Below are 16,418 nucleotides of genomic sequence, written 5' to 3' on the forward strand. Positions count from 1 at the left end.
GAATGTCTTGTCTCCTACATTCCTTTTATTTACCTGCTACCCCATCCTCCTCCTGGGCAAGGTCATCTGCATCTTATATTGAGTTCTTTATACATGTTTTACACTGTAGATCTGTATCCATGTCTACTATTCTCAATTTCAAATTGTATTACATTAAACATTAAAAAGTTTAAGTGTTTTATGCAGAATATGGGCCGTGAATATAATCACTGTAAATTGTGCTAATTCATTCTTTTTCTTTTAGTTTACATACCGAGGAGTAAAGTTTTAAAGGTGATATGCAAATATATGCAAACATGCAAATTAGCTATTTCTTTTTCATCTAACACTCAAGAAAAAACAACAACAAAGCTTAGAAATGTAACACTGTAAATAATACCACCAAAGGGTGTTAAATTATTCAGGATATCTGGAAAGGTAGTTATTTTTAATTAACTTGTATTATCTATTTAACTTCTATCTATTTAGCTTTTCAAAGGGATTAGCAATATATAATTTCATTTAATTTAAGCAGACTGATGTTTAGGGATGTTCTGCCCATTGTCAGTCTATGTTCAGTGATTGATTTGTTATTAGGATAATCTCAATTTAATAGATATTCTCAAATAAATTGTGTGATTAATCTTGTCACTGTATTCAGTTGAGGATTTTGTAGAATAGCAGTTCTCAATTTTGTTCTCAGGACCTCTTTAGATGCTTAAAGTGTGCTGAGGACTCCAAAGAGTTTTGGTTATGCAGGTTACATATATTGATATTTAGCACATTAGAGAGTAAAACAAAAAAAATTAATTTCATTAATTCATTTAAAATTTAAAATAAGCCTATTATATGTTAATATAAATAGATTATTTTATAAAAATATTTTCCAAAATGGAAATGAGAAAGGTATTATTTACATTTTTTCAAGTACTCTTTAATGTCTGGATTAACGGAAGAGCACCTGAGACTCATATCAGCTTTTGTAGTCAGATATTGTGTTGCTGTCATATGCAAAGGCAATCCAGTCTCACACACATATGTAGTTGGAAAAGGGATGAGAATTTTAATAGATTTTTCAGATAATTGTGGATATTATTCCTTGATATTACACCAAAACTTGACAAGTAATGTGGAAACGGAAACCCTGTCAATAAGCTTTTTACACTAACATCCACTGATCTAGCTTGTACTCTGAAAGGATGTTTTATCCATTCATGATAGTGCAACATTATCCATTGGTCATTTGGAAAAATATTGGTTCACTTATTTATGCAAATCTTCCAAGTTTTGGCACATCTCATTATACAATATTAATTACATGTGTTAGTTAATATCACCACCTATAGTTATCTCATAAGGAAAGGCTTTAAGACTTGAGAAATCATTGGGATCACAATAGTGGGTACAATTTCCAAAATCCTAATTTTCACTTGACTTACAATTCATCACTGACAACAAATTTTGCCAGTTATTTTCCTTGAAATTATAGTCTACATCAATAACTTTTGAGAAACTTTCTGCCAAATACCTGTATCTGAATAAAGACTAAATTTTAAAAGTAAGGTATTTTGTGTTTCTTGGAAAAAGCATTATATTAGTACCCATCATTCTATCATTCTCTGATGTTAATCTCAAATTCAGATACCTTGCTAATGTTTGTCAGTTGTCTTGATCTGGCATCACTGTACGTTAAGGGGAGGGTTTTCTAACATTCAAATGATGTTGCGTTCTGAGTTCAAACAGTAGAGGACCCAAAACATACAAACAGAAGGGTTGTTAATGGGCTTGGTTAATGTAAAGAAATAAATCTGGAATTAACAATAAAGGGACTCAGACTTTACTATCATTTGAACTTAAAGATAGTGTATTTCCTTCCAAAAGCACTGACTGGGTCTAAGCATTTGTGATTTGTGTTAACATTTTTCCTCCTTAGGGAGAAGGAAAAACAGTCATCTTTTATCCAACTGACATGGCACTAAGCATTATGTAGTTCTCTATGCCCACATACAGATAAATGTTCCTAGAACCTTCCAGCTAACATTTTATTATTTCTATTAATTTGAAGTGGTAGTATAGTAGCTTCTTCACAAACTATGTGAAACTATGAAAACAAATAACTAACAACTGAAATAGAGACAATGCTTTCATTTTTCTAAAATTTTAATTTGACTTTTTGAGTCAATAATATACTCACATAATTTAAATTTCAAAACCTATATAAGAATATTTAATCAAAATCACCTATCCAATCCCATCTCCTACCACCTGGCTTCATCCAAGAAGCAAACAGTATTGTAATAGATTAGAAAAATGAATTTTTTTGACATTTTCCCCTGTTGGAGGTTTTCAGATGCCACATTTGTAAGAAGAGAGATTTTGCTAATCTTCAAAAATGTAAGAACCATATTTTTTCCATATTGAGCAAAATACCATGCTCCAACCTAGTGGATGTTGTAAAATATTGCTTTTTGATGATATTTGTTTGTAAAAAAAATTGAGGCTTTTATGAACATACTTACAATTTCAAGTTCAAATTAATGAAACAACTAGAGTGTCAATATGTGTCAATAAGATTAGAAGATTCTTGTAATGACTTACAACTTATTAAAATAACTAAAGTATTCTCATAAAATTTTTAGATTTTATTTTAGAAAATTGTGGAAGTAGCTAAATCACATAGCTTTATAACATAGTTCTTCAGGGTTAACATTTTCTTGTTTCTGTGTCACCTGCTCTTGCAAATTCTACAGAACCAAGAAAAAAATCTTTGAAATTTTGTATTCTGAAAAAATAAATTATTACTAGTGAATATGTATTTGATACTACTTAACGAATTTACTGTAGAAGTAAATGCATTGAAAAACATTTAAAACATTTTTTATGGACAAATTAATTTGCACCACCCTGCAAAAGAAATTAGCATGCTCACAGTCTTCCTAACTCTGACTTACCTCTGTGAGAGATAAAATGCATACATATATAGATTTTGAACATTTTTCAAGTCAAACAACCGTTTAACAACCAATAAGTAAAGTACTAGTTGAACTTTATTTATTTTTGGAAACAGAACATTTCCACTGTTCTTCTTTTATAGATGCAGCAAGTAAGTTGAAAGTGAAAGCAAGGGAAACATTTTAGCTGCAATTCTTATCAAACAAGGCTAGTTCTGATAGTTGTGAATTTAATTATAACTGTTTTAAGAGGACTTGGAATCAGATTTCTTTAAGAACTTTTCCTTCAACACAACTTTACTTTAGAATACCAGAGCAGAAAAAGTAATACTATATATTGGGCACCCAATATGATTTCATCTTTTTCTGCATAATTAGGTCTTATATATAATTTTTTTTTAAAAGTTGGGGATAGTTAAACTTGTTTCTGGTGAGACTAAAGAAAAATATTCACCAAAATGATATCCAACTGTTTTTTTGACTGACATTTACATTTTAGACAGATATGAAAAGCTCACTTTGACACATCGACAAAATTATGTTAATTTTATTTTAAATTTCCTTGCTTTTTGACTTGATGAAAAAAGAAAAGCATGTTACTCCCCAAGTGATGGATGACTATAAACACGACAATCATGTATTTAATCTTGCTCCTCCCATCTTGTCCTTATCCACCTAACATGCTTTTCTGGAAGAGGGGGAGAAAAACAAGTCCAAACTGTGCTCTGTGCATATTTCCTTAGGGAAAACAAAAACAAGCAAACAAAAGCAAAATGAGCCACATGATGACAAAATGCAAATTTACTCAATGAATATCGCTGCTGAAGATATGTGGCTTTTAAATTGAGTTAATATGCCAGTTTTTCTTCTCCTCTTTTCATGGCAAAAGCTTTGACAAATTTATAAATATTATGGCAAAATTCTTGTCTCGTGTGGCCATAAATGATTGTTTACATGGAAAAGCAAATCTCTTACATTATATCCTGCCTTTCCTTCATCAGTTGAGGGAAGAGTTTTAAAACTAATTTTAGAATCTACTTCTTTCAAGTAGCTTTTTCTGTAAAAATGAACCACGATCTTTATACGTTAAGACACTGGATTGAAATGATAATCACCTCTATTTCTACATGCCAATATACTTATCTAAACATTTCATTTGTTTTCTTGATAATCCACTTAGCTATTGGATTAACGTTGTATCTGTAATTGTATCTTTTCCAATACATCAATTCTTACTAGTACACCACTCCCATTTAACTCATCCTAGTTCAAGTTCATGACACAATACTGAAAGATTATTTTCTATTCATAAAAATGTTTTCGGGCTTCCCTGGTGGCGCAGTGGTTGAGAGTCCACCTGCCGATGCAGGGGACACGGGTTCGTGCCCCGGTCTGGGAAGATCCCACATGCCGCGGAGCGGCTGGGCCCGTGAGCCATGGCTGCTGAGCCTGCGCGTCCGGAGCCTGTGCTCCACAACGGGAGAGGCCACAACAGTGAGAGGCCCGGTACCGCAAAAAAAAAAAAAATTTTTCAAATTTTAATTTATTGGTTTGTAAAATGATACCATTAAGTCAGTAATTGTCTTTCTCAACAATTTATCTCACTACTCAAGTCCACAGACCCAAGAGTTTTCTAACTGCTCTGAATTATAGAGCACCATTTTAATAGTGATTCTGATGGAAATCTGTCAATGTCCTAATTCAAATTATGAAAATTGAAGCACAGAAGAAAATATCACTATGATACAGCTGGTGTGTATCATGGTGTGTACTGCCCTAGCTTCAAAGTAGGATTCTTGAGTTAAAGGGTAGTGATCTCAGTGTCTTCTATGCTGAGGATCTGGGCTATAACAATAACCAGAGTAACATTTGAAACAGATGTTTCCATCTGTTCCATTCAAATAGATGGCATCAATTTGAGTTTCTGGAAATAGTCAGTGGCCTACACAATACTTCAGTTTTAGGATACAAGGAATACGTGCATGGAGTTTCAGAAGAAAAGATTTGGCTGGCGGTTAGCCACAACAAACCCCGACGCAATCACTGAACTCATCATAACTGCTTTTGCAGCAACAGGGACATACGGCTGTAGGATTACCTTCCTTAGGAGCCAAGATGTGTTTGTTTGTTGTTTCTGTCACAGACACTGATATTATAAAAACAGTTACAAAAGTTATATTTTTTTTCTTTTGAAATCTTATCATGCTCATCTGTGTTCTGCCCCTTGAGAAATGTATGCAATAAACACAAAAACTGCTAAAATCATTGCTGTTCTGGCTAGATAATAAAAACCATTATTATTACTAGCCCTGCCATCGCAGTTACCACCAAGATAGTTCAATTTATGCCAGGCATTGTGTTAGATAATTTAAATATGTGATATCATTTTATCACCCCAACAAGCCAAAAGGTAGACATTGCCTCCAATTTACACATAAAGAAACTGATGTTTCAGTTGGTGTGTCCCTACAGAAGGGACTCTATCCAGAGTGGTGGGCAGGGTTAGGGGAACTAATATGGGGTGGTTAAACATCAGGCAGGCACAACAGCAGGAAGCCAGTATATTCCACACTTAAAAGAGCAAGGGGAGAGAACGGTGTTATCTGAACCCTGTGAGCACTAGAAGCTGAGAATAAGAGAACCCACACCAACAGGAGTTGTGAGTGAGAGGAACATAACCACTGCCAGAATGCCTGAGGCTGGGTGGGAGCAAGGCTCCATCTCATACTTCCCATTGGCCAATCCCAACTGGCAGCCCAAGAGCTGCAGCCCTTGGAACTCAGCCTCAAGAAGCACAGAGAAGGATGGGAAGGGGGCAAACAGACAAATCACCAGAGATGTTTCCACAGCAGCAGAGCTGGAATTCAAGTGAAGCTTTTTCTTCCTCCAAAAGCTACACTTTTAACCTCCATATACATTTAAAGGCTTATAAAAGATTTATGATCTAATAAGAAATCTATTATCTAATAAGAAATTAGAGAAAACAAGAGAAGAGAAAATCAGAACTAAATTTCCTTTCTCCTTTCTCGTTCTGAGACATGGCGACATTTACCATGTTTAAAACTCCTTTCCTCTGAAAAAGCTATGAGGAGGAAAACAGTGATGATGATTAGAATGATAGATGGCTTCTGGCATTTAGAATTTTGTAAACAGAACCACTATATTTTACCAGATTACATTTAGATCTCTTGAATTAAAAAAAAAGAAAATATCTCAGATGCACAAGCCTTACCGGAAAGAGCTGTTGAATCACACCTGCTGAGTAAAACAGCTGATACCGCATGGCCCCCGTGGTTCCTGAGGGAAGAGTGTGACACATGGGGAAATCTGTGTGAACTGCTCACAATGTCTGACAGCTAAATGCTTAGTTTTTACATACAAATTGGTCTCAAAGTGCTTTTATATCACTGAAGTTCTTTGTTTTTATTTATAAATCTCCACATATTCATGCTCCATATTTTACTAGATTACAGCCACACAACAATACCCTTTTATTCTGACGTCTTCAGATATAAATTTTTTTTAAATCTCTGATTTTATTATTCCCAACAAAGTTCTTTATAAATTAAGCAAATTTATTTACTCAATTAGAATTTATTGACCACCTACTGTGGACCAGGCATCATTCTAGACACTAGGAATCTAGTAGTAATAAATTAATCATAAATTCCTATCATTCTAATGGCAAGACAGACAATAATGAGATACATAAATAAAATAAGTAGTACATTGTATTGTGATAAATGATAAGGGACAAAACCAGACAGACCAAAATAGAGAAGAGGGATTAAAAGTGCCAGGGGTAAGGTATTTTCATTACTCATTAATATTTGGAAAAAAAAAAAATAGTAATTTTGTAAAACTGTGATCAGGATATTATATCATGTACTTTCTATGCATTATCTAATGAAAAATCACCTTTCTTAATCTGTCTTTCATTTTATCAGACATTTGAATCTGAAGACTTTATGAACATAAAGGCATATGCTCATTTTGCTCCTGAGAAACTCTTGTTTATTTTTAGATTAATCTCTCTATGAATATACTTTCATGCCACTGTGTTATATCAGTTAGCAGCTAGGGTTTTTTTTTTTTTTTTTTTCGGTACGCGGGCCTCTCACTGTCGTGGCCTCTCCCGTTGCGGAGCACAGGCTCCGGATGCGGAGGCTCAGCGGCCATGGCTCACGGGCCCAGCCGCTCCGCGGCATGTGGGATCTTCCCGGACCGGGGCACGAACCCGCGTCCCCTGCATCGGCAGGCGGACTCTCAACCACTGCGCCACCAGGGAAGCCCCAGGCTTTTTTTTTTTTTTTTTACTAGGATAATGTTATTAATAACAACTAGCATTTCATTTTATAGTAGCTTATTTTTTAGGATTAGAGATTTAAAATTATATTTCAGAAATCAATGCTTTTATTGTATTTCTTCTTTCCTTTTTTGGGGGGGATAGGCACAATTGCCAAATATATCAGAGGCAAAAGAATAAGTATGTAATTAATTAAATTTCAAAACAATAACTTCATTTAGGATTTATACAACTGATTTTAGGTAACTGAAAAAATAAATAAAGATTAAGAATATTCTGCTTCCCCAGAGTTATTGGCAAACCCATTCCGCCTGTGTAAAAATGCTTAATTTACTGCTTTTTAATAAATTCTCTCTAGAGATATTGTAAAACCAATGTCCATGTTGGATCTTGAACTGGAGTGGTTTTAAACAGCAACCCCTCTGATTAATAACATATTATTAAAGAAAACTTTAGAAAGCACCAAAGCAATATTAGACAACTATAGCATAATGTGTAAGAGCAAATAATTCACTTGTAGAAAGAACTGTGTTTGAGTCTAACCTTTGATACTTACCAGCTGAGTGACACTGGGTAAGCAAAGTAATTTTTTCAAGTCCATTTTATCATCATAAAATGGGAGTAAGGTTACCTGACCAAAGTGTTGTTGTTAGGATTAAATGAGATAATGAGAGTAATGTAAATTACTAAACTTGAGTTTTGGTTTATATTGTCTACTGAGTGTTCACTCTCATTTTGATGACCTGAATTGGTGAGGAAAGAAGCACTTTGCTAATACTCTTCACAATATTCCCAGGAAAGAAAGTGAACTTTTGAAATCAGCCTTTTCAGCACAAATATAAACTCTGTGTCAACTATATTTAGAATTATAGGCAGAAAGCAGACCTGTGAGAAATGTAATTCTCAAGGGATTGATGTGAAATTGCAGAACATCTATATTATAAATAATTTCAGCACCTCTTCTCTTGGAGAAGAAATGTAAATCTCATAGGAAAGCAAGCTCTTCTTTTTTCCTTAGCCAATGCTCAAAAAGAATCACATCCAAATAAAAATGCCAAGTACAGTAGTTATGTGCAATTAAGTTTCAAGAATACGAGAATTAAGTGATTCATCTGGGTATAGTATAATCTCTGTCCCTCACATGGTACTTTTAAATAAATTCAGTGACAGCCAACAACACAATGCATATATAGCGAAGGAAAATCAACACCAAAGAGAGATCTGGGTGAGAAGACACTGAATCAGTAGCAATGGCATAGGGACAGGGCCCAGGAAGGCAGCAATGGGGTGTCAGCCAGTAGATAGGAATCAGGACTATGGCATCTGGCTGTGAGTGTGTCCATAGGAAAGCAGAACAGGGAACTGATGGATCAGACATTGAAGAAGGGGAGGCATTTACCAGGTGTCTAACAATTAGTAAACAATGTTATTTTCACATATTGTTAGTATCTGAAACAACAATAAAAAATACAAGAGAGAATACAGTTGTGTCAAATTACATGGTGTGCACCTGAATTTAGGTATTCAAAGAAAAAGTAATACATGGGTAACGTGCCTGTGGGGCACACCCTCATGCCTGTGATGTTCACTCACTGTGGTTTAATGTGTTGAAAAGACCGCCTAAGGGATATGGACTTTTTCACTCTAGCTCATACCTGTATAATTTTCTCTCCTTCTGATCCCTTGATTTCTGCAATGGGTTGAGAAACACGAAAATGAAGCATGTATTCTCCTCTTGATTTCCTAAGGGACAAACAAGTGAGATATTCAGCCACATCTCATTCTCTATCTTTTCCAAGTCTCTATTCATGGTGAGAATAGTGTCTGCTGCATTTGGACCCTCTTCCACAAACTAATGCATCCTTAGAGAAGACTGTCAGAGATACCCAGGCATCTGCTGTGCTACTTTGTTTCTCTCTCCCGCCTTTTCTGGTATTTCTAATCTCGCACTTTGGGCTCCCCCTCTCTCACTCATCCTTTTGGCTTATTTGTCTAAGGTTTGTGTCTAGACTTTATTTAACCTTGGCATCCCTTTCAGGATTTGAGTTCTTGGTGCCTTTTGTCCTTACCTGGAAATTACTGGCCTGTGGCTGCCTTCCCAACCCCACCTCTCCAAAGAAGAATCAGACACTAAGGTTGTAAGAGGTGAATTTAGTCGTACTATTGCACAAGGAATTTGATTTGTTTTTAACTACAACTTAAATCTTGAGAAAGCCTCTAACACCAAGATTCCATTTTAAATGTTTAGTTGCCCCTGTAATAACAATAACTAATATACTACAAATCTTTTATTTACAAAATTTCAATAATTTTGACAACCTATATAAAGGACTTTTTGAATTATGGTTTTCTCAGGGTATATGCCCAGTAGTGGGATTGCTGGGTCATATGGTAGTTCTATTTTTAGTTTTTTAAGGTGCTTTGTGACCACCTAGAGGGGTGGGATAGGGAGGGTGGGAGGGAGATGCAAGAGGGAGGAGATATGGGGATATATGCATATGTATAGCTGATTCACTTTCTTATAAAGCAGAAACTAACACACTATTGTAAAGCAGATATACTCCAATAAAGATGTTAAAAAGAACAAAAAATAAAACAGCTTCTCCTTCCCTAAAAAAAAAAAAAAAGCACTTTTATGGCACAAGGCTGCTATTCATGTGCAAAAAAGGTTCTATGATGATTAATTTGAGGGAGTGAAATAGTATTTAACTAACAGTAGGAATTCTGCTTTAGAGTTAGAGAGGATGGCCCTGGGGAACCCAACTGACAAGTCTAATGTATATGGTTTTTCACAAGTTACTGTATTTCCCAAAGTACCAAGGTCTCTTGTTTGATGAACATTCTATAAATACATGGATAGTAAATTCTCTCAAACTGTTCACAGATCAAAAAATAAATAAATTTGGTACCAAAGAGAAAATGAGGGGTGGTTTAATATGTGGAAAATTTAGTATTCACTTTAGGCTAAAGGTAAAATACAGTAAATGCATCAGAAAAAGTACATTTTGAAATTTAAAATTCAGCTCTTAGTAATTATTGATGGTTATTTATTATAGCCTCTTTTTACTATAGGTATTGAGAGACAGAAATAAAGACCTTCCCAATTAGTGTGATGCTTCTGGTTCCTAGGGAAGCACAGTTAAGGAATTACTGGGCCTGTAATATAGTTGAATTTTTGGTGTATAGAAGCAATATGTACTATTTTACTAGGCTGTTAAATATTTACGTGGTTTCTCCACTAGACAAATAACAATTATAGCAATTCCAGAGCTGAATCTTCAGAGGTTCGACAATCTCTATTTTTCCTCCTGGATCTATCTCCTGCCTATTAAGATTTTTCATCCAAACAAAGAAACAAGCAAATAAGTAACCAAAGAGAGGGACTAAAGGAACAAGGAATTGATCAATCATCAAATCCTATTGAGTAAAATTTTGAGAAGAAACATAAACACGTATTTTATCATTTTCATCATTCAAGAGGCAATATAACATGATGCTTATGAATTCAGGCTTTGGAACCAAATTATTGACGCCAGGGTTGGAATTCCAGTTTTGTCATTTACTAGCTCTGAGACCTAAAGCAAGTTAAGTATTCTATGCCCTCAGTTTCTTCATTTGTAAAATAGGTAGAACTGTTGAACATACCTCAGAGGGTTGATATGGGATTCAGCTTAAATTTTTAGAACAATTTTGATAATTTAAATTGAGACTTTCTGTTTAAATAGTGTCTAATAATCTGAAAAAACATTCTATAATGATAAATGGAGACAGTATATATATATATATATAATGGCCTCTGTTTTGACTAGGAGTAAACACATATATATTTTAGCTGCAGCTGGTTTAGACAGACTTGTGAGAGCTGATTGTTAAATTTTCAGAAATGTTGAGTCAATTGATATTACATTGGTAGCTTGATATTGGCCATTTTGTGGATTTCATACCACAAAATCAGAAATTGGCCAGCAAATACAAATCAGCCCTTTTCCCAGAGAACTGGTTGTTAAATATTACCAGAACATCACTAGCTATTTTAATGTTTTATAATTCTTTCTTTCATTGTATATTTGCTGAGTACCTGCAAATATCTGAACACAGCAAATATCTGCTGTGTTCTACATGCTTGGGATGCACGGTTAACAAGAAAGGCATGTGTAGTGGCTAATGACAGCAGAAAATCCTTTGTTGTTTTAAATAGGTTTATTACAGCAGCAGCCAAAATAAGCAATTTTTAAAATCTCAGCTTTGTATAATATTTTTCTCTTTTTTTCATGACCTTATAAGAACAGGCCCTTAAGATGTGGTCCAAAAGAATAAAGACACCTGTGACTGGAATTGCCACTAGGATCTGTGGCTTATTTACCACAAATGCCCAGCCTAAGTGGGATGCCTGACACACGTCAGGCACATAATAAATACTAATTGAATAAAAGAATAAACACAACAGCTTTTTGCCTCTGCAAAAGTTGGAGGGTCTGAGATGATTTAGAAGTAACTGTCGTCAGCTGTTATGACTGGTGATTATGCTTTATGTTTGTTAAATGTTTCTATTTCTCTGCATACTATCCAAACCTCAATTATAAAAATTGCTACATAACAACTAAAGTAAATTTAGAAATCAATAGTGTTTGTATTGTATCAATGTAAACTGTATAACAACAAAATAATGGTCAACATATGCTGTTGTCAGCACTTTTTATGGACCACCTGAAAAAAATTCTAGCACAACATTATGAGGTAGGTAGGGTATGGTCCCTTTGTTACTAATGAAGGAACAAAAGCAAAGCGAGCCTAACTTGCTCTGAATTACACTTCTAGGGGTGGAGTTAGGATATAGTATTAGACAGAGTTTAGGTGTGCAACTAATATAGTTTTCATTATATTACCGCAGCTTGATTTATTTTATATTTACTTACATATTTTTCTTTCATATTAAGAATTTTTCTTTACTTAAAGCAAATTAATTCCTGTATGTAGGCCACTTCCATGAATTGGTCTTTTCAGTTCCCAGCAAATAATAAAACTGAACATGTCCCTTACCCAAGGCAATTCATAAGTAACCCAGTTTTGTTTGAGTAGCGTCAACTCTTCAAAGCTGACTTAGAGGAAAACCGACTCAGATTATTTGGAAATCAAACAGAACACGTCCAGAACTGTTCCTTTGGGTTTCAAAACTGCTAAAAGCTAGTTGGGCTGGTAAGTAACATTGCCAGCATAAGTCAATCTTATGCTGTAAATGACAAGTTTAGGGATGGGGTGTTCTTTTGTCTCAAAGACAAAGTAAGGAAGAGAATGATGTAATAAAACATGTTATTCATTTACTCCAAACCTTTAATGACTTTTGCTAGTTTCTAGAGTTGTAGGGGTTTAATTTTTGTTTGTTTTAAACCTATGGTCTTTTAATTTACATTTTAAATTTTGTTTTATAAATTTAATGATAATTTATTTAAGTAATACTATTACTACTAATAATAATGCTGCTAACAATAGCTAAGTTATATTCCTTTTATTCCCTGTGACTGGAATGATTTTTCCTTAAACATCACTTTTCTAAGTTCTGCCCATTCTCTTCAAGGTCTTTATTACATGACAGGCTATCCAGGGAACCTCCTCTCCCTCAGGTGAAAGGGGCCATCCCTTCCTCCCCTGGGCTCCTATGGCATTCTGCCTTAGGTAGAGATGGCTTTTTTCACTGTCTGCTACTGTCGATAAGTGTTTGCAAAAATACGCCCCTCATTAACTTTAACATTTGGAAGTAGGGACCAAGACTTATTGTCTTTTTCTCTCCTAAAGCAGATTTTAGTAAAGCCAAAGAAACATTTTCTAGCAATTAGAGCTGACCAGGGGTGAAAAGGCTATACTCTTCCCCCCACCCCCCAGAGTTATTTCAGAAAAAACAAGATTGCTGTCTGCCAGTTTAGAAAAGAATGACTCCAGATGATCTCTGAGCTCCTTTACAACTTCAATATCATGTGGCCATTTGACCTTTAAAGAGTCAAGCTGAAGAAAGCAACTTTAATGAACTAGTTTAAATAATACTTTAAAACTGTGTACATTATTTACATAAAACTGGAGCAAGCGTTAAAAGAAAGGCAGCGTGAGAAACAAATTCATAGAGGGTCAATAAAGAAGTTGACATAAAGCTGAAAGATTATTTACAAAAGAAAAAAAAAGACCAATTCCATATTTCAAAACTATTGTTGACAGCAAACATGTTTTTTTTTATTTTACCGTAATGTTTTCAACCACTGAGCAGACGTAGTCCAAAATATCATTAGAGGAAAGCAGTAACTGAATACTAATATATATGAGTAAGTAGAAAAATCTCATTTTGAATGTTGTGTGTTTTTTTCTTTTAATTTTCATAATTTGAAAATGTAAATATGTTAATTTGTAACATCTAATAACTCATAGATAAAGAGAACAGATTGGTGGTTACCACTAGTAAAGGTGGTCAAAAAGTACAAACTTTCAGTTGAAAGATAAATAAATCCTAGGGATGTACACCTGAAACTAATATAATCTTATATGTCAATTATATGTCAATGAAAGAACCCTGGAATCATTAAGGATTGATCATTGAAGACATCATTTGGAGAGAATTATAAATACATTTCATTGAAAATGGGCTTAACATATATATATAATAAGTTTATATAAATACTAAATATAATATTAGTTTATTGATTATTTTAAGTTTTGAAAAATAACCATTCAAAGTGGACAAATTAAAGAATGTAAAAAGAGACAAAGGTTTTAGAGACATCCAGTATCGCCTCTCACTCCACATCTAAGGAAACTGAAGCTCACACACTCGCTCCCCCAGTTTTCACATGGTAAGTCTATTTCCCACACTATACTTTGATCTCATCAAGTGAAGGGAGGGTGAGTATTTATATTTATATTCTATTAACTAAAAAATAGTAAGTGTGAAGTAAAGGATTAACTGAATAATCATCAATTCAAAGTTGCATAAGTGAATGCATGAAAGAATGATAAATTATGTAACCTGATTGACATTTTTTCATACAATTTTTTAATCTCTCAGGTTGTTGCTGTGTCTATTTTCAGGAATTAATAAAACAAAAAGTAACTGTCTTAATCTTAAAAATATATTAATGAGTAAATTTTTGTAAGTTAATGTTATATACATGAAAAGATGTAATGTAAGTCTTTTTCTTATGACATATATGTAAGATAATGGACTAAAATATTTTATAAAAAAAAACTGCTGTACATAAAACAATTCAACCTTTGATAAAGTAAAAAAATATTGATATTCACCAATATGCAAAAGGTTTTATATACTCCATTCTTTCTATATTTGCATTATTTTACTTAAGCACATTTATTGTCATAAAAAAAGGAAATAAATTATACTATATAATTTTAATAGTTTGAAACTACCAGAAATCTAACAATTGGGAAATCTAAATAACTTGGATTTTGTGGTAAATGCATTACAAGAACAAATTCCCCACATTTCATCCATAAGAACTTTAGTGTTTATTAGTATAAATTGACAGCTTTTGAAATATATTTAATAATTTTGACCTATAGTTATTATGAAGACCCTTAAAACTGTGAAATTTTTCTTTGTATCATGGAAGTCAAAAGTTTTTGTCTCACAGGAAAGAAAGACTTATAATGTTTGCCACTGCAGAACAATGATGAACTATAAAGGTCCAAAGCAAATTATGTTAGAAGCAAACTATGAAATCCATTCAGAAGACTATTATTAGTTTAGCAACTGTAAATGTGAACTGCTTGGTTTGCATTTTACAAAAAATATCATTCTATCATTTACAGAGGTCATTATGTTCTTTATAACAGACTGGTGTGCAAGATTACTAGTCTTACCAGCCTTCAATCTAAAAGGATTTATTCCTGTTAAGAGAAAGCAAATCCCACTAGTAATTCACACTCTAAGAACTTTATAATCTAAACATACCAAGACTTCCTATCTACAGATAGACAGTGGCATACCATTTTCTGCATCTCCTGGATTCCCAGGAGAATACTGCACAGCAATATACTGTGTGCATTTATTTATCAGTGGCCCTTTCTGTTTACATGCCCCAGTGTCTGCTTTTCCTCCCCCCAAAAAGTTGTTCATTATTTCCATAGACTGGCATCGCCTTTGCTGAACAGTAGACTCAGAGCTGTAAGAAGTCTATTTCTGCATGCTTTCTTGCTTAAGGTTTATGTTTCTTTTTGTGTCCTACACTCATCCCCATCATCTCCTTCAGATTATTGTTATTAGTGGATCTAAAAAGCAAGATTAAAAAGGAACATCTTATAAATCAGCTTTAAGTCTATTATCCTCCACCCGACAGAAATGGAATAAAGCAAGCCAAGTCAAAAGGTGCGTGTGTGTGTGTTAAAAATTACGTTGCATTCTGAGGGTTGTCTTTTGGTCTTGTTTATGGTTTCCTTTGCTGTGCAAAAGCTTTGAAGTTTCATTAGGTCCCATTTGTTTATTTTTGTTTTTATTTCCATTTCTCTAGGAGGTGGGTCAAAAAGGATCTTGCTGTGATTTATGTCATAGAGTGTTCTGCCTATGCTTTCCTCTAAGAGTTTTAGAGTGTCTGGCCTTACATTTAGGTCTTTAATCCATTTTGAGCTTATTTTTGTGTATGGTGTTAGGGAGTGATCTAATCTCATACTTTTACATGTACCTATCCAGTTTTCCCAGCACCACTTATTGAAGAGGCTGTCCTTTCTCCACTGTACATTCCTGTCTCCTTTATCAAAGATAAGGTGACCATATGTGCGTGGGTTTATCTCTGGGCTTTCTATCCTGTTCCATTGATCTATCTTTCTGTTTTTGTGCCAGTACCATATTGTCAGAATGGGAGAAAATATTTGCAAATGAAGCGACTGACAAAGGATTAACCTCCAAAATTTACAAGCAGCTCATGCAGCTCAATAACAAAGAAAAAAACAACCCAATCCAAAAATGGGCAGAAGACCTAAATAGACATTTCTCCAAAGAAGATATACAGACTGCCAACAAACACATGAAAGAATGCTCAACATCATTAATCATTAGAGAAATGCAAATCAAAACTACAATGAGATATCATCTCACACCAGTCAGAATAGCCATCATCAAAAAATCTAGAAACAATAAATGCTGGAGAGGGTGTGGAGAAAAGGGAACACTCTTGCACTGCTGGTGG

At 34.2% G+C, this 16,418-nt stretch overlaps 1 protein-coding gene across 11 annotated transcripts in view; it reads right to left on the reverse strand.

Moving 5' to 3' along the window:
- LOC307195523 (uncharacterized protein) overlaps positions 1-16,418 on the reverse strand; it is a 641,668-nt gene that overhangs the window by 43,653 nt on the left and 581,597 nt on the right. For all 11 annotated transcript variants that reach the window (XR_013830850.1, XR_013830851.1, XR_013830852.1 and 8 more), the window contains 2 exons: positions 8,892-8,979; positions 6,163-6,227 (listed from right to left, as the gene is read on the reverse strand). Coding sequence is in view for 7 of the 11 variants with exons in the window: in XM_079939656.1 (XP_079795782.1) it covers positions 6,163-6,227; positions 8,892-8,979 (153 nt within the window). In the remaining 4 variants the exon portion in view is untranslated. The remainder of the gene's footprint in view (positions 1-6,162; positions 6,228-8,891; positions 8,980-16,418) is intronic.

Source organism: Stenella coeruleoalba (assembly GCF_951394435.1).
Source record: "Stenella coeruleoalba genome assembly, chromosome: 12".
NCBI lineage: Eukaryota > Metazoa > Chordata > Mammalia > Artiodactyla > Delphinidae > Stenella > Stenella coeruleoalba.